General features: G+C 39.5%; 1 protein-coding gene across 2 annotated transcripts; it reads right to left on the bottom strand.

The window, feature by feature from the left end:
- Positions 1-245: 245 nt before the first annotated feature.
- Positions 246-17,199, bottom strand: trim105 (tripartite motif containing 105). Of its 2 annotated transcripts, XM_039653773.2 has the most exons (9): positions 16,666-16,988; positions 16,485-16,550; positions 14,565-14,890; positions 10,302-10,397; positions 10,071-10,223; positions 9,167-9,247; positions 8,133-8,152; positions 6,881-6,987; positions 246-990 (listed from the first exon to the last, which is right to left on the bottom strand). In XM_039653773.2, the coding sequence occupies exons 3-9, from the start codon at positions 14,829-14,831 to the stop codon at positions 431-433; spliced, it is 1,284 nt and encodes a 427-aa protein (XP_039509707.2). In that variant the 5' UTR covers positions 14,832-14,890; positions 16,485-16,550; positions 16,666-16,988; the 3' UTR covers positions 246-430. The 2 variants fall into 2 exon arrangements, with proteins under 2 accessions (XP_039509707.2, XP_039509706.2); XM_039653772.2 differs by lacking the exon at positions 16,485-16,550 and having other exon boundaries at positions 16,666-17,199.
- Positions 17,200-22,636: the final 5,437 nt, after the last annotated feature.

Here is a 22,636-nt window from a genome sequence, read left to right as displayed (position 1 = left end):
TAAATAAAAATTAAATAAGATTAAATAAAGCAATCTCTTACCAGACAGGCAAAAGAATTTTGTCTTCAAAATAAAATAAAAAATAAAATAAAATAAAATAATAAAGCACTTTCTTACCAGACAGGCAAAAGAATTTCATCTGCATTTGTGAGACGTTAGCCTCATTTGATTCTATAAACAAAAAATAAAGATTCTATAAAAATTAAATTCTAAAACAGTAAATAAAAATAAAAAGCTGAAAAAAGTTCAGATGACGTTTCTTTTATTAATAAACATGTAAAGTCATGTAAAATCAGATCTCTGGAATCAATATCTTACACACAAACACGATTCCGAATTGTCTGTGGTCTCTCGTGTCGAGCATAAAATAAACTCCCCTCGTAATGATTGATTAGCGTGAAAATATGGAAAACCAGTATAAACCAGTGGCTCACTCCATCTCCCGCTGGAAAGGGTAGTGCAGGATGCGCATGGCCTGGGCTTTGTGTCCGCGTTCACTGAGGCACGTGCTGAAGAAGGGGAAGGCCCTCCCTCGGGGCCCGCTGGAGAAGCAGTACAGCAGCGCCATGCTCTCCGCGGCGTAAAACGACACCACCCTCTCCTCACAGTCCAGGAACACCCCGATCCTGCTGGGACGCGTGGCGACGGCGAGCGGGGTCCAGGGCTGCGTGCCGGCCGAGAACTGGGTGCCGCTCCGCAAGCGCAGGGTCCAGTAGCCGCTCTCAGGACACAGCCTGACCCGGGCCCGGCGGTTCACCGACTCCAGGCACACTCCCAGGTCCCATTTGGGACTGTTGCTCACGTCCACCTCCCAGTAATGGCTGCCCGACTGGAAGCCCTCGGTGGCCAGGATGTTGACGCACTGGAGGAAGCGCTTGGCGTCACACCTGTAACTGACCATCGTGTCGCTCTCGATCACTTGGGTTTTGTTTCGGGACAGCTGTAGACTGGGATGAGCCGTGTCCTCATCGAATATCAGTGGTGCTGGGCCTGGGAAGGAAACACACACCGGCATGATTTTGAAACATAGAGGGCCTGTTTCAACGATCCAAGCGCATGGTCTGAAGATCTTGAGATCGAGCACACACACGAGCACTCTTGTTGCATTCTGAAACATCACCACTAGAGGCCGCTAAAAATCCATACACCACCTTTAAATAACTAAATATATACTCGTTCTCAAACCAGCAGACGCACAGATGCATTTGCTATAGAGTGCCGAAGTGATGACGTCATTTTGTAGGACAACTCGGAAGCTAGCGGCGCATGGGTTCCCTCGGTCGAAAAGCGATGCATTTTCCCCGTCGACTTTTGGAAAATCGCGAAAAATAAGATCTGTGTTTAACAAAGGGTTGTGAGCCTTACACATTTTGTCGTAACTTTGCAAGTTAATCCGAAATTTATACATTTTGAAGCCTATATAACAGTGTTGTAGTCGAGACCACCTCACTCGAGTCCGAGTCGACACCGAGACCAGAGAGAGTCGAGTCCGAGACCAGAGACGGTCGAGACCGAGACCAGTGAGGGTTGATTACCTAATTTACTTTTATTTACTTAGAGAAATCCTTTTTTTTTTTTTTTACTGAATTTACTTAAAAAAAAATATGATCAGTTTAGGGTAAAAAGGCCACATAGTAGGTGGTGTTAAAAGTAATTTTATTACAATTTGTCATGCGCAGTTGCGCACTAGAAAATCACCAATCACTGGGCGTGTCAATCAATTTAAAGAAATATTTTATTAACATACATTAATAATCATGAAAAATATTTTTAATTGAACTCGAGTGGACTCGGGAATAAGTCCGAGTCCTAAAAAAAAAATGTTCGAGTACGAGTCCAAATGGACACGAGTCCATGACAAGACCAAGACCATTAAAATATGGTCTCGAGACCGAGTCCGAGACGAGTCCGAGTCTCGAGTACTACAACACTGCTATATAAAGATTTTAAAAAACACAATCAGACACAATAAAGTTTAAAAAACCATAAGCAGGTTATAACTGTGTGTTTTATGTCATAGATCAAAACGGGAAAATATTTAGAGGCTTTGTTCACCACAGACCTTATTTCAGGAGATTTAGCAAAAACCCATTCAAAAATCCCAGACTTTAGAGCGAGGGAACCGTAGTGCTAAAATGCTAACTCACTTCCGCGTTTCGGCCTACAGAGTGACGTCGTAACTTCGGCACTCTATTTAAACAACGTGGCACAGGACGTGAAAATGAAAACTGTGTCGGGCTGAAACTAGCAAAACACAGGCGCTTCTTGCGCCACGTGTGTGATAGTGTCGCAATGTCTGGTTTGTGTTTCCCTGAGTGTCCACTAGAGGTCTCCTTCCCAGAGGTCGTCTAACGGAGAGCCTTGGCACTTCCTATTAGCCCCGTTGTGGATCATCTTGGTTGCAGTTCCATTAGAATTCCACTGGGGGTGATCGCGGGCGAGAGCAGAATGAATGGGAGTCTATGGGGCTAAACGGCTAAAAGTGTCTCTTTCACCTGCTTGTCGTTAAATCAACATAGATTTTATTGTTGATTCTGCAAGTTCAATATAGATTATAGGCCAAAAGTCGAATGAACGAGTACTTATGTCCGTTTGATTTCTTACAGGTTAGGCCGTTGTTGGCCGGAGCACGCTAGCATTCTGCTATTGTGTGACATCATCACATTTTTGAACGGATTTTTAGGAACAGATAAGTGAACTTAAAAATGCAGTGTATTATCTTAGCCCTCGCTTTTGAATGCAACTTTCAAATTACTTGACAAAAAATTACATCCTGAGAAAAGTGGATTTCTGGGGGTGAAACCCCATAGACTCCCATTCATTCTGCACTCGACCGCGAGCGCCCCCGCATGGACAGAGACGCGTTACTGCAGCCAGTCCAGAACCCGGAAGTAACCAGCCAGTGCCAATTCTCCTCAATTAGACATTAGCTGTGTCTGAAACCGCTCACTCGTTCACTCATTCACTAATCCCTAAATAGTGTATGGCATTTGAGTGCACTATATCTGCAAGGAGTGAACGAGATGAAGTGAGTGAATTCGGACGCTGACGTTTACACTGTGCGTCGGAGAGTTGGAGCTGTCGCAGAAAAGGCTTCGTCACGCGTACTGATAAAACTCCTTTTATCTTACATTACCTACTTTATAAAATAATATTAACAACAATAACAATCACAATGACTTTATTTTGTAATTATACCTCCGTGCCAGCTTTGTAGTTTCATCGACTGAAATTGTACGTTAACTCTCACGTTCACAGATGACGTGTCGTCGAGCGCCCTCCGGCGACCGTTATTATATTCAAAACGACGATTAACGGATATTTTCCAATTCGCGCTCAGTTCTCTCCGCATTGGATTGTGGTAAATAGGGCTTCAGCGAGTGTACATCGAATGTACACTTGAATTCAGAGAGGATTGTGGGTAAAAGTAGTGAATGAATGTAGGGAAGGATGTCGTTCACTCAGAATTCGGACACCACTACAAAATGGCCGACACCCGATATAGTGCACTATATAGTGGATAGGGAGCGATTTCAGACACAGCTATTCTCTGTCTTTCCCCGCCCATACTATCACCATTCACTCTGGAACCGCATTTCCCACAATCCTTTGTCTTTTCTCATTACTCATCATTTCACACAATGCCCTGTCTGTTTCTGTCCTTGCCACAGAGTCATTGTATTGTTTGTCACGCTGTAACTCTGAGGTTTGTTTCTGCTCTGTTCTCGTCTTGCTTGTTTTGTAAGATTATCATTCGGACTTTGACACTGGAATGGATGACGATGATTCAGATTATTTGGATTATGATGCTTGCATGACTTGGATTGCCCTGTCTACACTATTGCTGCATTTGGATCCACCCAATTCTCCACTTTCTGTCGTGACAGATAGGGCCGGTCAAATTCTGATTCAGAAATGTCTGATGAAAGGGATTTTGATGGCATTCAGACCCGTCAATGGTTCTTGATTGGCTACGTTCTTCTGCTCGTGCGAGAAACCGATGACACGATGTTTCCAGCGAGTTGTGAACTTGTTGAACGCAACAAAAACAAAAGGAGTCTTTTCCATGTTAATCAGTGTTTTTGTCCCAGCAGCTCTCTGATAATCTCAGGCACTTGTGTGGTTATGACAATAAAACGTTAAAAGCCACGATGAAAGCAACAATAGATCATTTACCTCAGATCTTGAAAATGACGAACTCCCCCAGTGGTGTAAATCCAGCGTTTAATCTTGTTTATGTGTGTATGTGGTGTTTTTAATACGCTTAAACCGACAGTGTTTTCTCCTTAAAGCTGCAGTGAACCAAAGACACGCCCCTGTTTCCTGCAGTCACAAACATGACCAATCACGTCACGAGAGGGGCAGGCTTTCGCATATCATTAATTCACTCAGTTTCTGGATCAAACATAGCATATCACTACAGTTGATGAGTGGGTCAGGTAATCCGAGCTGAGTGAGTGAGTGGGGGCGGGGCTCATTTGCATATTCATAGAACTGCACATACTGAATGAGGCAAGGGTGTCGAGTTACATTCAAGATATTTTAAGGAAGGAAGGAAAAACGTTTAACCCTCTGGTGCTCTTCTGTCATTTCTGACCGAAAAATTTTCTGTTTTGAAATGTTAAAATTCACAGCTTCTTTAGAAAATTACGAAACTTGGTGACTTTTATGGCATTGGGTATGTGAACACACAAAAAAATTGAGGTCACGATTCGAGCAATTTAAGTGGTCGTAAAAAAATGAGTCACACTTTTGCTCTTCTGTCAAAAATGACCGACCCATAGGAAATGAATGGGAAATTGACCAAAAATAAAATTATCTGAATTTTTGTATGTACAATCGACAAATCGGCCACAATTCTAAAAAAAAAAAGTACACCGCAGGAAAGGGGTGACACTCTACAACATCTAGAGTGCAAAACAGACACACCCACCAACACACACACACTTTTATACACATACACACCAATAAATTTTGATTACAAAAAGTATGTTTTGAATTTTTAAAAATCACAGCTTCATCGCAATGTTACGAAACTTGGTGACTTTTATGGCATTATGTATGGGAACACACAAAAAAATTGAGGTCATGATCTGAGCATGCTAAGTGGTCTTAAAAAAATAGACACACTTGTGGTCTTTGGTCAAAAATGACCCCCATAGGAAATGAATGGGAAATTGACCAAAAATAAAATTATCTGAATTTTTGTATGTACAATCGACAAATCGGCCACAATTCTAAAAAAAAAAAGTACACCGCAGGAAAGGGGTGACACTCTACAACATCTAGAGTGCAAAACAGACACACCCACCAACACACACACACTTTTATACACATACACACCAATAAATTTTGATTACAAAAAGTATGTTTTGAATTTTTAAAAATCACAGCTTCATCGCAATGTTACGAAACTTGGTGACTTTTATGGCATTATGTATGGGAACACACAAAAAAATTGAGGTCATGATCTGAGCATGCTAAGTGGTCTTAAAAAAATTGTGACACTTGTGGTCAAAAATGACCCCCATAGGAAATGAATGGGAAATTGTAAAAAAAAAAAAAATGAAGAAAAAAAAAAATTGTGAATTTTTGTTTGTCAATTTTTTTTATAAGAAATAGTTTTTGAGATTGTTTCAACTATATATTCAAATCCACCAACAATAACAACAACAAATGTGTTCATAAACATCTGGGGAATTCACACGCCTCTCCATAGAGAGCTGTACATGCCATCTAGTGGTTACACCATGATTCTACGCTTTTTCTCTATACTGTAACCAGATGGTGCTAATTTTCTTCAAAAAATATTTTTTTCTGAAGGCCTAGACTCTATATTAAACTAAAATACTGCATTAATATTTTTTTGGAAAAAAATAATATATATATAGAAAAAAATATATATATTTTCCATGGCAAATATTGCATAAATATTAATAAATTAAATTAAATTGTCTCAAAATACTAAATTAAAAAGAATAAATATTATAGAACAAAAATAAATTGCATTGGTTTTACTGGGATGGAGAAAGTTTCATTTTTTTAGGTGTCCGGTCACTTTTGACAGGGAAGATAACAAGTGTGACTCCGAAACGAACAGCACCTGAGGGTTAAATATGTAATTTTGGTGATCAGAGATGAGTTTTAAGGGATACGATTATTGACTAAGTGTACTCCATGACAAAGAGTATGTATTTTGAACAATGTTAAAAATGTACTAGATTTACTGTTGCTTTTAGACGGTCTAACCACACACACTCGATGAACTGGCGGTTTCTTCACTGAACCACATTACATTAGTCATCATGCCCAAATATTTCCAGTAAGGGAATAATTGAAGACTTGAGTCATATACTGTATGGAGATATACCATGAATATTTACAGATTAAAAAAAATAGTGTACAGCTTTTAAGAGTACACTAGCATATCATTTGCCTCACCGATATTGACTAAAAGCCTCAAAACCAACATTTCCTTTCATGAAAGTACCCATAATCATAGTGGAATCTGTGTATAGATATGCGCTATATGAAATATAACAGTAACTACAATACTAAAGTGTTTTTTTATACTTATCTGTATGACAGACAGGAAAACCCACGGAAATCAGAGAACAGTCCGTCAGACGACTGCAGTTATTCCACATTTCCTGATAAGGGTGTAACCCTACATTTTTATGTAAACTAAAAAGCTGTGACGGCTGATGCTCTGCCGCTCGTACATTTACTGTACCGTCACTATACGGCAATAACACCATCTGTTACAGCGGGCCATAACTACCTCCAGCTATTCCTCCACTTCACTTCTCTGAAATAACAAGCAGTCACTGCTGATTAAATGTATGATGTGTCGTGGCACAGTATAACAGACACAACTGACCTGGGTTCAGATGATGAAACATTTTTCTCCATATAGTGTATTGAAGAGGAGCGATGCGTTTGCTTCTGAAGGTGTTCAAGCTGACGTTCAGCTCTTGCAGAGGTGGTCTGGGGTCAGCACGGGTTCATAATGAAGACAAGACGAGTTAAAAACACAGGAGGAAGTCAGTTTTGTGAAACGCTGAAACCAATCACAGACGTGTGTGTTGTGAGTGTGAATATCAAAGTCGTTGAAATTGAAGTCGTCAACTTGCATTATTTCATATTATTAAAAAAAAAAAAAACAGCAGAATTTGATGTGGAAAAACTACATTTCCCATGATGCCGTACAGAAAATTCCACCAATGAGAGTCGCACCAAAAGAGCTCTTAAGCTCCGCCCACTCCCATGAGGCACTTAGAATGACGTAATCAAATCGATCTCTATGATCTATATATGCATATTTTATAACAAACCTAAAATATATTGTTTTTAGGGCTGTCAAACGATTAATCGCAATTAATCGCATCCAAAATAAAAGTTTGTGTTTACATAATATATGTGGGTGCACTGTGTATAATTATCTTGTATATATATATATAAATACACACACATGCATGTATATTTAAGAAAAAACACTATTTATAAATAATATAAATTAAATATAAATCTATATACATGAAAATATTTCTTAAATATATACAAGCATGTATGTGTAGAGTATTTATATATATATAAGGTAATTATACACAGTCCACCCACATATATTATGAAAACACAAACTTTTATTTTGGCTGCAATTAATCGTTTGACAGCCCTAATTGTTTTATATATCAATCAACATTTGTAAAGGAGTAGTTTTATATTTCTCGGTCGGTTTTAATTTGATTATTCCGTCCGCAATGCATCGTGGGATTGTAGTTCTTTCCCCCGCCTTTGCATTTTTATCTGATTTTTAAATACTTTTTTGCTCAAAAATCAAAGTTTGCAATGTTATGGTTCACCAGGATGGTTTGGCATATAACGCTTTAAGACGTTTTTTAAAAGAAATGAATGGAAAAACTATTATTCTGATTATTTACAATGAACTCCCTTAATTTAATATGGATTTTAAACCGTTTTCCCTATACAACTGGTACGGAGAACAGTGAAATTTGACTAGTATTGGCAGCAACATCTTACATTATCAAATTGAATTAGAGATTATATAAGGAACATGATTAGGTTTATAGACAGTGGTTAAAAACACAAAGCCGTTTTTAATTGCTACTCACCCAGAATTCAGTTCTGGAAGCTGCGGAGGAAGGAAACAGAAAACAACAGGTTATTTATCTGAATAAGCGAGAGCACAGCACAAGCCGCCCATCTGTCTGATCATTACCAGCACATGCTCCTAATGGATCTGTCCACTTCTGCTGTGTGTGTGTGTGTGTGTGTAACACAACGATAACTCACTCTGACAGCCAGCACTGCGGCGGCTACTCGTGGAAATATGACATTCATCTTACAAATATTAGTTCTTTGACACATGGATACCCTAGTGGAAAAAGTATACTTCATTGTATTTGAAATATATTCCCTTTTCCCATTTTTTTTCCATCTTTAAATATATATTCATGAACTATGCCTATTTCACTATACAACTTTTAACACACTTTAAAACATTTGTATTTTCGTATATTTTCTGTGGAAATTCTTTTTTAAAAGTGCATTTATTTACACTTTATTAAAAACATATTTTATGTGTGCTGGAAATGATCGTTGTGACAATGCATTGAAAGTATACTTTCAAAATACACTATAGTATATTGTACAAAAGTAATATTTGTTTATTAATGTGCATTTGTTGTTGAAAATGTGTAGTGTTTGGATTAAGCCAAAGTTATTACTGAGCATATTTCCACTCAAATATAATACACTTATTTCTTATGTGTTTTAAAGACACTCGCAATTAATTTATAATGTACTTGTAACACAAATAAAGTACTACTAATCAAGCATGTAATTAGTCCCTACACAGACATATACTTTTAGTATACTTCCAATTTATCACACAGAAGTACACTAAATACGCTTAAAATTATGCTTAACTACAATTTAATTACAACTATTGCAGTCAAACAATTATAATATTTAATCACACCCAGGTGAAAAAGATGTACAATTAAGTGTATTAAAAATCTACTTAAATATGTTTTTAGTACAATACAAATATAATGTAATGCATTTTTAATACACTTAATTGGACGTTCCTTTTACCTGCAATTAATCGGATTAATCGCAGATACGAGTGGATCAGTGTGATCACCTCTATGAGCACAGATTGGTCTGCGCAGCTGGCGGTGTGGCGTAGCGTGTGGATGTCCCGCTCCAGGTCCCGGATGGACACCTGCATGTGGAGCAACACAAGAACTATTAAAGGAGCAAAGGACAACACAATAAAGTTAAAGGGATAGTTCACCCTAATATGTAAACTCTGTCAGTAATGACTCTCCCTCATGTTGTTCAACCCCGTAAGACTCTCGTTCATCTTCAGAACACACATTACTGTAAGATATTAAAGATTAAATCTGAGAGCTGGATCACTCAGGGATCGAAACTTGCCGGCCCAGAAAAGTTATTAAAGACATCGTTAAAATAGTCGGAGTGAGTACAGGGGCTCAACCTTAAGTTTATCGGGCGACAAAAAAAAACAAAAACACCCATTTATCTATGTCTATTGAGTGTCTTCACTAGGGTTGGGTATCGTTTGAATTTGAACGATTCTGATTCCGATTCCTTGTTTCGATTCCGGTTCCTAACGATTCTCGATTCCGATTCTTTTAAGAGGCAGGGTCAAAAAAGTTTAGCTAACCTTGCTAACCAACGGCCTTTCTGAAGGAAATAATCCTGTCACAAATTTTGCATTTTGCCGAGATTTCGTTATTTTTAGAAAAGTGAAGCCACACTTTGGACCGCCAACGTAAGCTACTCATGTTCGACTCGCGCGGTTATGCCAACACTTCCGGTAGACGCTTTTTCGTTGGTGTTGTTCAGCGGTTTCTTCTTCCGCTCGGCGGACTGTGAATATCGAAACTAGGAATCGAAATTTTAACTTTTGAACGATTCCGGGAAAAACGAAAAGTTAGTCCCGATTCCAATCGATACTCGCTTCTCGATACCCAACCCTAGTCTTCACTCTTGTCCTCAATCCAACATTGTGCGTGATTGACCTGTAGGGCCTCCAGATGCTCCTCCAGGCCCTTCAGCATCTGCTCCATGTCCCGCTGGAGCTCCTCCATCATGGCCTCCTCCTCCACCCGCAGGAAGTGATGTAGGGCCTGGAAGTCACTGTGCACTCGCCCCCGCAGCTCCTCTCCCGCTCTCTGACGGAAGAAAAGGAGAGTTGAGTGAGTCCTGGAAGTGTCACGTCGAGATCTCGCTCTAGATACTGACAGACTCACTCTTATCTTCTCCATCTGGTCCGTGTCCGAGCGGATCATGGAGACGTAGGCCTCCTTCAGGGAGCACCGCGATTCCAGACGCTCCTTCAGCTGCTTCTGCAAATCAAAACATCAGCTGACACAGAGCATTCACTGACAAATGACAAGAACACTGCGTTATTTATGCTTTACGAGGTCATTTCCTGCTGTTGAAGCCGTCAGCCTGCATTACTTCAGCTTAGTTTTCAAATAATTGTGTTTAACAGTAATTCCTGGTGAAAAACTACATTTCCCACGATGCTGTACAGAACATCCCACCAATCAGAGAGTTAAAAGGACTCTTTAGCTCCGCCCACTCCCACAAAGCACTGCGGATGGCCAGTCCGCTCTCAAAATACTTTAATATGTATGAATATTATTACAAATAATATCAAATAATCTCTTTAATAATGTTTCCAAAAATCACTCTTAACTTTTACTATTATATCCTACAGTAGTTCATCATCTGTGTGTAAAAGGATGGACCAGAGTGATTTCTGAAGGGTCATGTGACTCTGAAGACTGCAGTAATGATGCTTTGATCACAGGAATAAAATAGACTTTACTGTATATTCACATAGAAAACAGATGATTTATAATATAATAATATTCCACAATATTACGGTTCATTGTTTTTCTCTGTATTTTTAATTAAATAAACACAGTCTTGGTGAGCATGACTTAAAATTTTAAAATATTACCAATCCCACACTTTTGAACAGCAGTAAATATCTATTCCCACTGATATGAATGGATTGTATTCTCTCTCTCACACACACACACACACACACACCAGGCTTAGTATTAGTATTATTGTTAGTCTTTTTTATAAAAACACTGAATGATAATTATATTGCCATTGCACTGTAAAAAATATTTTCAAGATTTGTTATCACAACATATTTTCTTTCATTAAATCAACTTTATAATAATTTATTTAGTTGAGATAACTTATTATTTTGAGTTTCTGATGATTAAATCAACCTCCTTCATTGTATTTACTCACTTTTTCCAGTTCAATCAACTTAACATTTTAAAATAACCCAGGTTACTTACTTTTTTAAGTTAAACCAACAAAAAAATTGTAGAGTGTAGTAATCACAACATTTTTTCTTTTGTCAAATCAACTTTATAATAATTTGTTTAGTTGAGATAACTTATTATTTTGAGTTTCTAATGGTTAAATTAATCTCATTCATTGTATTAACTCACTTTTTCCAGTTCAATGAACTTAAAATTTTAAGGCAACCAGGTTACTTACTTTTTTAAGTTAAACCATTAATATTTTTTTACAGTGTGTGTGCTAACAGGGTTGTGCTTCATTATGAAATGGTATTAGTTAATCCAAAACATTTGAGGTACACGATGTTATTTTACAGTGTCCTTCTTATGTTACATGTACAAATAGGGTTACACTACACATGTTAGTTTTTACCAACTGCTTACACACGTTTTCAAAACTAAGACTCCTTTTTTCTAAACTCTACACAAAATTCTCAGAAAATGCACACACAAAATGCCTCACATCTCCTTCAAAATGCAACACTGCATTCAAAATGCCAGAAACACATGTCAGAATGAAGCATTTGCGTCAAATGGCACACTTATTTCATAACAATACACTTTTGGATATGCCATGTAAACACTGCTGTTGTAAATCTTACATAGGCTTATATCTACATTTCAATACAATGTTGATGAGTGAAAGTGAAAGTAAAGAGTACACCGGAAACACCAATGCAATGTAGACACAGAACATATTTATTAGGCCAAACATTACGGTGGTATACATTAGCATAAAACAAAACCATAAACATTAGTGTTTGCACATGTGAGGTGTGTGTGACCTGGTGAATGAGTCATTTTGATTGGAAAAGTGTTCCTGATAGTCACTTCCTGATAGATCTTGTGTTTTAGGGGGAGAATTGTGTGCAGTGTTTTGAAATAAGTCAAAGGATGAGAAATAGCTTTTGGTTTTGGAGATTTGGTGTGTGGTTTTGCACTTTGAGAGAGAGGTTTCAAAAATCATGTGACATGAAAAGATTTTGTGTGTAAGCAAAAAAAGTCTGTGGGGTCAGATGGTTTAGTGGTTAAAAGGACGAAACATGAACAGAGATAAGATTAAATAAGATTGCTGTATTTACAATGTTCACATGAGACTTTAAAACAACACAAAAAAGTCTGACCCCGTTTAACATACGTGTAACCCATTCGGCTAAACGTTACTGTAGTAATAACAGTAAATTACATGCAACTAACCCTCAAACCCTACTCCAACCCTAACCCTATAGTAAATACAGGATGTTAATTAATTTCACTCAGTAATTACATTATAATGATGACACCTTAAAATAAAGTGCAACCACATTTGTTACTGTATTAATGTTAGTTAATCTAAATCCAGCTGTGTAATCATGTTAGTTCACACTTAACAAATTTTAATAACATAATAATAAATGTTGAATTTGAATATTAACTAAGATGAATACATTTTGTGGAAGTGCATTTTCAAGAAATGTAAAAGGAAATACGGTCACGAGTCCTGACTAGGGCTGGGCAAACAAAACCATTTTTCGATTATTCCTTTTTATAAAATGTTGTCAATTTAAAATCCATTCAAGAATTGATTTCTTCCATGTTTTTGTCTCTATCCCCCAGTGTTAGTGTTCCTCCACATGTTCCAGCTGATGCTGGGAGATTATGTGTGCGTTTTATCTTAAACATTAAATAACCTGATCGTGTTTGATAAAGGCGTTCCCTGTTCAATTTACAGCATCAATTTTACATCTTACATCAAAATCCTGTTTATTCATCGTATATAGAGTTGTGTTCTGTGTTAATGTGCCCAGAGTTTAATATACAGCTTTCTGGCTCTTCATTTCTTTTGATTAAAGCACTTGTAAACTAATGTTCACTGTTCTTTTTTATAAATATGTGACCCTGGATCATAAACCCAGTGGATCAGCGGCAATAGCCAACTATACGCTGTACGGGTCAAAATTATCAATTTTTCTTTTATGCCAAAAATCATTAGGATATTCAGTAAAACTCATGTTGCATTCGGATATTTTGTGAATTTCCTTCTGGGTAATAAATATCGATTTCTCAATATTAATCGATTCTCATTTTTACGAACCGATATCGATTCTTAAATCTCAAGAATCGATTAGTCATCCTGTTTCATTTGAATGAATGGATCATTGTATCGCGGCTGCGCGCATCCAAAAAAAATCGCAATGATCTTTGTCCTTTGTTACTATTGATATGAAACAAAGTCTCAATTTTCAAATTACGTCCATTTTCTTTAGAAACTCAAAAACATAAATAGTGTTTTGTCGCTGTGGCGTGAGATCGCTCTGGAGAAGCAGCAGCGCTGATCTCTCTTCCGGCTTAATAATACCAGTCACAGCGCCAAATAAACATGAACGAGCATCTGAAAGTGTGTTAAAGATAGAGGACAACTTATCCAAATCCGGATCATGTCACATTGATTCGCTCAATCAGCGTTTCAACCGTGGAAAGACGTCAGTTAAACAGCTTGTAATCAATGTATCGTCATATTTACCTCAGAAAACCCACATAAACTCATTAGTCAGCTAGAAAAAATAACTCTAGGAGCATTTTGCAAAATATATACACCATATTACATATGCATTATAATCTTAATGTTCTTCAATATTTAATGCATATTTGAATAAATCTGGCAAGTTTTTATGATTTAAATGTTTATATTTCATATAATCTTCTTATTATAAAATTAAATAAAAGTGTAATTTAAGTGTTTGTATAGCTACAAAACAGTTCATTATTACCTTCATATTAGGCTAATGAAGCCTATAGGCTACAACTAGACTCCCATAGTTTACAGCATTAGTTAAGAGATTTGATTTCCTTGAGAAAAGTTGCCATTTATTGTAACTGATATCCGATTCCAAAATAATCAATATTGAATCGAAATCGAATCGAATTGCAAGCTTGTGAATCGAAATTGAATCGAATTGTGAAATTTGTCTCAATACCCAGCCCTATAAATTATATATTAATGAGACCATTCACACACACTGCAATATCAAATGTAGCATTTTTTGTAAATCGTTTGTCTTGGAGTATCACATGGAGTTCAGTATCTTGATATGTGTCGAATCGTGTCATGAGTGTGTCGGTACACCCCTAATGCTGCCCTGATTTAGGACAAAGCGAAAGTGAAAGTGGGTCCCTGAGGGTCGACTGAGAGACGAAACTCACCTCCAGATGCTTGATGGATCCAGGCGTGGAGCCGGCCCTGACCTTCTCCACCACGCCGGCCACGAGGTAGTTGGTCTGAAAGCTCCTGTTGGGGAACTCTCGCCGGCACTGCGGGCAGGACGCCGGCCCCCTGAGGCTCTGCCAGTACGACACGATGCACCTCCTACAGAAGTGGTGCATGCAGCCCAGCATCACGGGCTCCCGGAAGAGCTCGAAGCAGATGGCACACGTCAGGTCCTCTCGCAGACTCGTCCTGCTGGACGCCATGAGAGCACGCAGATCTCCAGCCGGACGCTTCACGTTCACTTCTGGCACACCTCACACGGCTGCATGGTGTAGTCAAACCATTTCAAAATCATGGTAATACTTAAAGGAGTAGTTCACTTTTAAAAAAACTTTTGCTGATAATTTACTCGCCCCCATGTCATCCAAGATGTCCATGTCTTTCTTTCTTCAGTCGAAAAGAAATGAAGGTTTTTGATGAAAACATTCCAGGATTTTTCTCCATATAATGGACTTCAATGGGAACCAAACGGTTTAAGGTCCAAAAGACAGTTTCAGTGCAAACTGTTCAAAGGGCTTTAAACGACTCCAGACGATGAATAAGGGTCTTATCAAGCGAAACGATCACTCATTTAATAAATAAATAACAAAGTTTAAGTTTTAAAACTCGTTTGTTCAAACTCGTTCATCAAAAAGAACGAATCTTTTTCCGAGTCATTTGGTTGATGCAACGAACGAAACGAACAAATTGACTCGAAAAAAGATTTGTTGATTTTGATGAACGAGTTCGAACAGGAGAGTCACGAACGCGCATCACAGAACAGAGCAAGGCGAGCATTTCAGCTTATAAAACTTGTTTTTTTTTTAATTAAATGAGCGATTTTTTTCGCTTGATAAGAACCTTATTCATCGTCTAGAATCGTTTAAAGCCCTTTGAACAGTTTGCACTGAAACGGTCTTTTGGACCTTGAACCGTTTGGTTCCCATTGAAGTCCATTATATGGAGAAAATCCTGGAATGTTTTCATCAAAAACCTTAATTTCTTTTCCACTGAAGAAAGAAAGACATGGACATCTTGGATGACACGGGGGTGAGGAAATTATCAGCAAAAGTTTTTTTTTAAAGTGAACTACTCCTTTAATAAAAATAAAAAAAACTTTAATTTCAAAATTTACTTCTTGTTAACATTAGTTACTGCATGGTGAACTAACATGAATAAACAAAGAACAGCCGGATTTTTATTCACTGACATTTACAAATGATTAACAAATAACTGTTAGTTCATGCTGGATAATGCATTGTTAACTAATTGTGAAGTGTTACCAAAATCATAATATAGAACAGTGCTATTGTGAAATCTTTGTTTGGGATCCTAATGTGGATAGAAGTCTGATGCACTTTGTGTTCCATAGCGAAGTGTTGCGGCATTCACTAGATTTGTAAATCATTTACGTTATAAACCTGCGCTAACACAGGAGAAAACATACTTCTAAAACTGCGAACTGTTGTTCATCACGATTTCAAGCGAGTAGTTCACTACTGATATAATGAGGACTATATAAAATAACATGATGATTTATCATTTAAGATTAAAAATCACATATACTAAGTTACTCTCAAGCATGCATTACAACACGTCTGAAAACATGTCATGGTTAATGATTGACGACAGTCGCAGCAAATACTTAATGTTAATTCGTGTATAACGTTACTGTAACAAATATATTTAGGCAGAAACTATAAGTTTAGAAACTTATTGTGTATTTCTGTATGCTGTAACAGTTCGTGCTTCCGAAACTAATGCATTTATCGACAAACTGCAAATTATAGCCTCTTATACCAGCTGTAAACTTTAAACGTAAACTTTTTAACTACACCATATGATATAGTATATTTTATTAAAGAAAATGCACAGACATTAAACACGTCCTGATGTTAAAGCTGCTGTTCCGCGCTCGGTGTGGATGTAAACAAAACATTAGCCTGCTGTGAGTTAGCTACATGGCTAAACCCAACTAACGTTACAACAATTACACGAAAATAAAGATGAAGATATGAAAAATATGTGTTGTTGTTACATAAATAAACAGTAACTTACCCTCTGTGGTTTGGTTGTCCGTGAAGCCGCAGAGAGACTGGGAAATCAGATCAGATGTGTCTGTGTGTGTGAAGTGCTTTCGCTTCACTTTCATTATGATTCAGACCATAGACAGACAAGCAATGGTTCAAACACATGATGATGGAAACGAAATCAAAACCATGCACATCTTGAAAACAGTTTTTTCTATTCACAGCCCTGCTGGGCGGATAAATAAAACCAGCAAGCTGCATGGTTAGCTGGTTTAAGAGGGGTTTTGGACACTTTTTAGCTGACCAGGCTGGTCTTTGATGGGAGACCAGTTAAAACTAGATGCACACCGTCTTGGGCTGGCCATGCTGGAAGACCAGCTTGCACCAGTTCTATAAGGCCAGCCAAACAGCCTAGTTCAGCAGGGATTTTCCCAGCAGGGTAGTTCATGGTTCAGAGTGGGGTATATGAGACTTTTTTTTTTATCAAGATAAAATTTGGCAGAAGTAGGCCTACGAATTTGCATGATGTTTCATCGTTTTAAATGCATAGACTATGACAAAAGGGCTATGAAATGTGGCTTCTTATAAAAAAGTGTTCCTGTGGCTCAATTGCTTTATGCCCAGCTGCACTACTTCCTGAACTTCAGCCAGCTCCTTGTTTCCTGTCTGCCATTATTGGCCAAATTGATTAATTCAGGTGTGTCTGATTATTGTTGCCATGACTACTGAGGTCAAGCACACCTGAATTAATCAATTTGACCAATAATGGCAGACAGGAAACAAGGAGCTGGCTGAAGTTCAGGAAGTAGTGCAGCTGGGCATAAAGCCCAGCCCATTTAACCCATGCAGGATAGGGATAAACATTTAGTCAAAGGTTATTGGCATGGTTTTCTGCAATGCCAGACATGTTAGCATAAGGCCATTAGGGACTGCAGGTGGAAAGTTATATGATTAAAATCTGGTGAAAAGTGTCTTTTGATTCTAATCATAATATGATTTGGTGTAATTGTAGACCTACATTGTTCCTGTCAAATAAACTCAACGTAAAATATAAAAATAAAATAAATAACTAGACCAGTTGTGTAATATTAAATTGAAATTATACCAGTTTATACATCAGAGATTTACCCTACCTTAACTAGTGCCTTATGGTGCGGTTTGTTAAAATGCTGGCCCGATTTACCCCGAAGCATTTGTCTCACTTTGCCATTTTGGACGAAATTAGCTCACCAGTTCAGGTTAATATTTAGCTAAATGATTTGCATGGTTTTATACATTCAATATGGATCATAAATATTTTTAGACCAGGACAAATTTGCTTTTATGTAACAGCCATTGCATCTGTTGAGCAATTTATTTTTGACTTGCCAAAAACATTTTTAAAGTAAATGGGTTCCACTCCCATGTCACAGTCTGGCAGAAATGAAGGGTTGTTCCTAAAGGTCACATGACAATAAATGTGCACCCAAGATAAACCATTGGCTCATCTTACCCCGCTCTCCCTTACTGATAATAAGCTTATAGTAGACTTATGGTAGTAGCCTACATTTCATTGTAACCTCTCTCATGTCTTGAACAGATACAGCAATAGCCAAGTGCCAAAATTAGTTTTTTTCTAACAACATAATCACACTATTATCATCACACTGTAGAGTTTTAGATGGAGTGAAGTCACATGGACAAGTCACAAGATCTGTATGTATATAAATACACAGCTAACTTTAGAGTCAAAAGTCCAAGTAAGAAAAAAAATAGGCCTGTGTATTTCAAAGCCCTCTTAAACTAGAATCATGTTTCTGAATTTTGTCCTACAAATTAAAATGTTAATATTTTCATATTTTTTGTAATAGCCTAGCTGTTGGATAAACAAATAAGTAAAACCACATTGACAGACTGAATTAGAATTTAATTGAAAACAAAAATACTCACAAGTATCTTTCATAAATGTCAAGTCGGGGCAAGATGTGGCATTTTTATGTGTTGGATAAATCTCTTTTTTTCTGTTTTAGAAAGGTCTGTGACTTAAAAAAAAAGAATTTACCCTGAAAAAAATGCATTAAAGTAAAAGGTGTGTCAATATATATATATATATATATATATATACCTTAGAAGCATTCACTGATGTCACTGGCTAAAGTTTACGTTACATGCAATAGGAAGGCAAATGCATTTTAAAAAGAGATAAATGAACATCCTCGTGATACTGAAACCGCACACGCTCCTGAGTCAGCAGCTGTAACACCTGTGTGTGTGTGTGTGTGTGTGTGTGTGTGTGTGTGTGTGTGTGTGTGTGTGTGTGTGTGTGTGTGTGTGTGTTGGCTCAGCAGTGCCTCGTGTGATTAAAACATAATCAATTAAATCTGCTCAATAAAAACGTGGCAACAGATTACAAGCAATATTTTTAATTAAATTCAACAAATAAGCATTAAGTTAGAATTATTCAAATTAATTCATTAAAATTCAACCATTTAAAATGAGTAACCGCAAATAGCACATAAAATATTAAGTTAAATTTAAACAGAAATATCAATATAACAGACAGACGTCAAAGATGAATTAAGAACTCTTTAATTTTTTTATAAAACAGCCTTAGATGAAATCAACTTAAAAAAACATTAAATCTCTCTTATTACAAACCAGAGTTGTGTTTCCCAAAAGCATCGTACTAATTTGATGGTAGAGAACATTGGTGGCAATTGTTCAACGATTAACTTATGATGCTATTGGGAAACGCAGCCCAGACTGACTTTATTTCAGTAATTCGTCTACAGTTGTTTTGGAGAATTAACAGGTTTAGATGTTGATGTTTTGTTGGAAATGTGTTTCCTTTAGTTGGACAGTTTGACTCTTGGCTTTTTATGTGAGTTTGTGGTTTTTGTATCAGTGTTTTGCTAAAGCACATCATTTGTTCCAATGGAAACCACAAACAAAGACAGTCAGTAATCATCAAGTAGTTATTAATAGTTTGCATACAGAATCAACATATGACGTCACAACCAGGAAAGGATAAAAGCAAGTCGATGACAGGGATGCAGGGAGTATGGTGGGCGACGCAGCGCCATCTGTGCCAGGAAAGATGATGACCCCTCCAGAGATGCTGAGCTGAGCAGCCTTTCATTACCGCTCCCCAGCACTGGACCACTGGTAGCACTGGTACCAAGACAAGGAAACCAGTTTCTTCCACATAAAACAAAACACGGAGACACCGCCGCGTGATCTTGATCATACGAAGAGGGATCACCACTGCAAAGGTCTCATATACAGCAGGCCAAAGGCTATCACACAAGTGAGCCGAGCCGTACCAAACCGTACCGTACAATGCAGTGGAAAAGCGCCATAAGTGAGCCGAGCAGACCGAACCGTACTGTACGGTACAATGCAGTGGAAAAGCGCCATAGCGTGCCGTACCGAACCGTACCGAACCGTACCGAACCGTACCGAACCGTACCGTACGGTACAATGCAGTGGAAAAGCGTCATAAGTGAGCCGAGCCGACCGTACCATACCATACAATGCAGTGGAAAAGCGCCATAGCGTGCCGTACCGAACCGTACCGAACCGTACCGAACCGTACCGAACCGTACCGAACCGTACCGTACGGTACAATGCAGTGGAAAAGCGTCATAAGTGAGCCGAGCCGACCGTACCATACCATACAATGCAGTGGAAAAGCGTCATAGAGTGCCGAACCGTACCGTACGGTACAATGCAGTGGAAAAGCGTCATAAGTGAGCCGAGCCGACCGTACCGTACCATACAATGCAGTGGAAAAGCGTCATAGAGTGCCGAACCGTACCGAACCGTACCGTACGGTACAATGCAGTGGAAAAGCGCCATAAGTGAGCCGAGCCGACCGTACCATACCATACAATGCAGTGGAAAAGCGTCATAGAGTGCCGTACCGAACCGTACCGAACCGTACCGAACCGTACCGAACCGTACCGTACGGTACAATGCAGTGGAAAAGCGCCATAGCGTGCCGTACCGAACCGTACCGAACCGTACCGAACCGTACCGAACCGTACCGTACGGTACAATGCAGTGGAAAAGCGTCATAAGTGAGCCGAGCCGACCGTACCATACCATACAATGCAGTGGAAAAGCGCCATAGCGTGCCGTACCGAACCGTACCGAACCGTACCGAACCGTACCGTACGGTACAATGCAGTGGAAAAGCGTCATAAGTGAGCCGAGCCGACCGTACCATACCATACAATGCAGTGGAAAAGCGTCATAGAGTGCCGAACCGTACCGTACGGTACAATGCAGTGGAAAAGCGTCATAAGTGAGCCGAGCCGACCGTACCATACCATACAATGCAGTGGAAAAGCGTCATAGAGTGCCGAACCGTACCGTACGGTACAATGCAGTGGAAAAGCGTCATAAGTGAGCCGAGCCGACCGTACCGTACCATACAATGCAGTGGAAAAGCGTCATAGAGTGCCGAACCGTACCGAACCGTACCGTACGGTACAATGCAGTGGAAAAGCGCCATAAGTGAGCCGAGCCGACCGTACCATACCATACAATGCAGTGGAAAAGCGTCATAGAGTGCCGTACCGAACCGTACCGAACCGTACCGAACCGTACCGAACCGTACCGTACGGTACAATGCAGTGGAAAAGCGCCATAGCGTGCCGTACCGAACCGTACCGAACCGTACCGAACCGTACCGAACCGTACCGTACGGTACAATGCAGTGGAAAAGCGTCATAAGTGAGCCGAGCCGACCGTACCATACCATACAATGCAGTGGAAAAGCGTCATAGTGTGCCGAACCGTACCGAACCGTACCATACAATGCAGTGGAAAAGCGTCATAGAGTGCCGAACCGTACCGAACCGTACCGTACGGTACAATGCAGTGGAAAAGCGCCATAAGTGAGCCGAGCCGACCGTACCATACCATACAATGCAGTGGAAAAGCGTCATAGAGTGCCGTACCGAACCGTACCGAACCGTACCGAACCGTACCGAACCGTACCGTACGGTACAATGCAGTGGAAAAGCGCCATAGCGTGCCGTACCGAACCGTACCGAACCGTACCGAACCGTACCGTACGGTACAATGCAGTGGAAAAGCGCCATAGCGTGCCGTACCGAACCGTACCGAACCGTACCGAACCGTACCGTACGGTACAATGCAGTGGAAAAGCGCCATAAGTGAGCCGAGCCGACCGTACCATACCATACAATGCAGTGGAAAAGCGTCATAGAGTGCCGTACCGAACCGTACCGAACCGTACCGAACCGTACCGTACGGTACAATGCAGTGGAAAAGCGTCATAAGTGAGCCGAGCCGACCGTACCATACCATACAATGCAGTGGAAAAGCGTCATAGTGTGCCGAACCGTACCGAACCGTACCATACAATGCAGTAGAAAAGCGTCATAGTGTGCCGTACCGAACCGTACCGTACCGTACAATGCAGTGGAAAAGCGTCATAGAGTGCCATACCGAACCGTACCGAACCGTACCGTACCGTACAATGCAGTGGAAAAGCGTCATAGTGTGCCGTACCAAACCGTACCGAACCGTACCGTACGGTACAATGCAGTGGAAAAGTGCCATAAGTGAGCCGAGCCGACCGTACCATACCATACAATGCAGTGGAAAAGCGTCATAGAGTGCCATACCGAACCGTACCGAACCGTACCGTACAATGCAGTGGAAAAGCGTCATAGAGTGCCATACCGAACCGTACCGGACCGTACCGTACAATGCAGTGGAAAAGCATCATAGAGTGCCATACCGAACCGTACCGAACCGTACCGTACAATGCAGTGGAAAAGCATCATAGCGTGCCGTACCGAACCGTACCGAACCATGCAGTGGAAAAGCGCCATAAGGGTACCAGGCTTTCGGGACTGGCCTCTGGCCTAACTGGAACAGCCACATCGGTGGCCTGAAGCATATGGCAGGAACCAATCGAACTGACTGTTTTAAACCCCCTCAGAGGGCGTGAGTTTGACGCAGTGTTGACTTGACACTGAGCCGTG

Source organism: Pimephales promelas, chromosome 9 (assembly GCF_988280905.1).
Source record: "Pimephales promelas chromosome 9, fPimPro1.hap1.1, whole genome shotgun sequence".
NCBI lineage: Eukaryota > Metazoa > Chordata > Actinopteri > Cypriniformes > Leuciscidae > Pimephales > Pimephales promelas.
The sequence above is the reverse complement of the archived record's forward strand: the minus strand, read 5'-3'. Positions and strand labels throughout refer to the sequence as shown.

Excerpts from the sequence above, each read along its gene's own strand:
- trim105 (XM_039653772.2), bottom strand. The coding sequence starts at position 14,831 with ATGGCGTCCAGCAGGACGAGTCTGCGAGAGGACCTGACGTGTGCCATC. Across the intron at positions 10,398-14,564 it reads GATCCATCAAGCATCTGGAG|AAGCAGCTGAAGGAGCGTCT; the intron begins GTGAGTTTCGTC and ends TTTGATTTGCAG. Across the intron at positions 8,153-9,166 it reads ACCAATCTGTGCTCATAGAG|CTTCCAGAACTGAATTCTGG; the intron begins GTGATCACACTG and ends CTTCCTCCGCAG.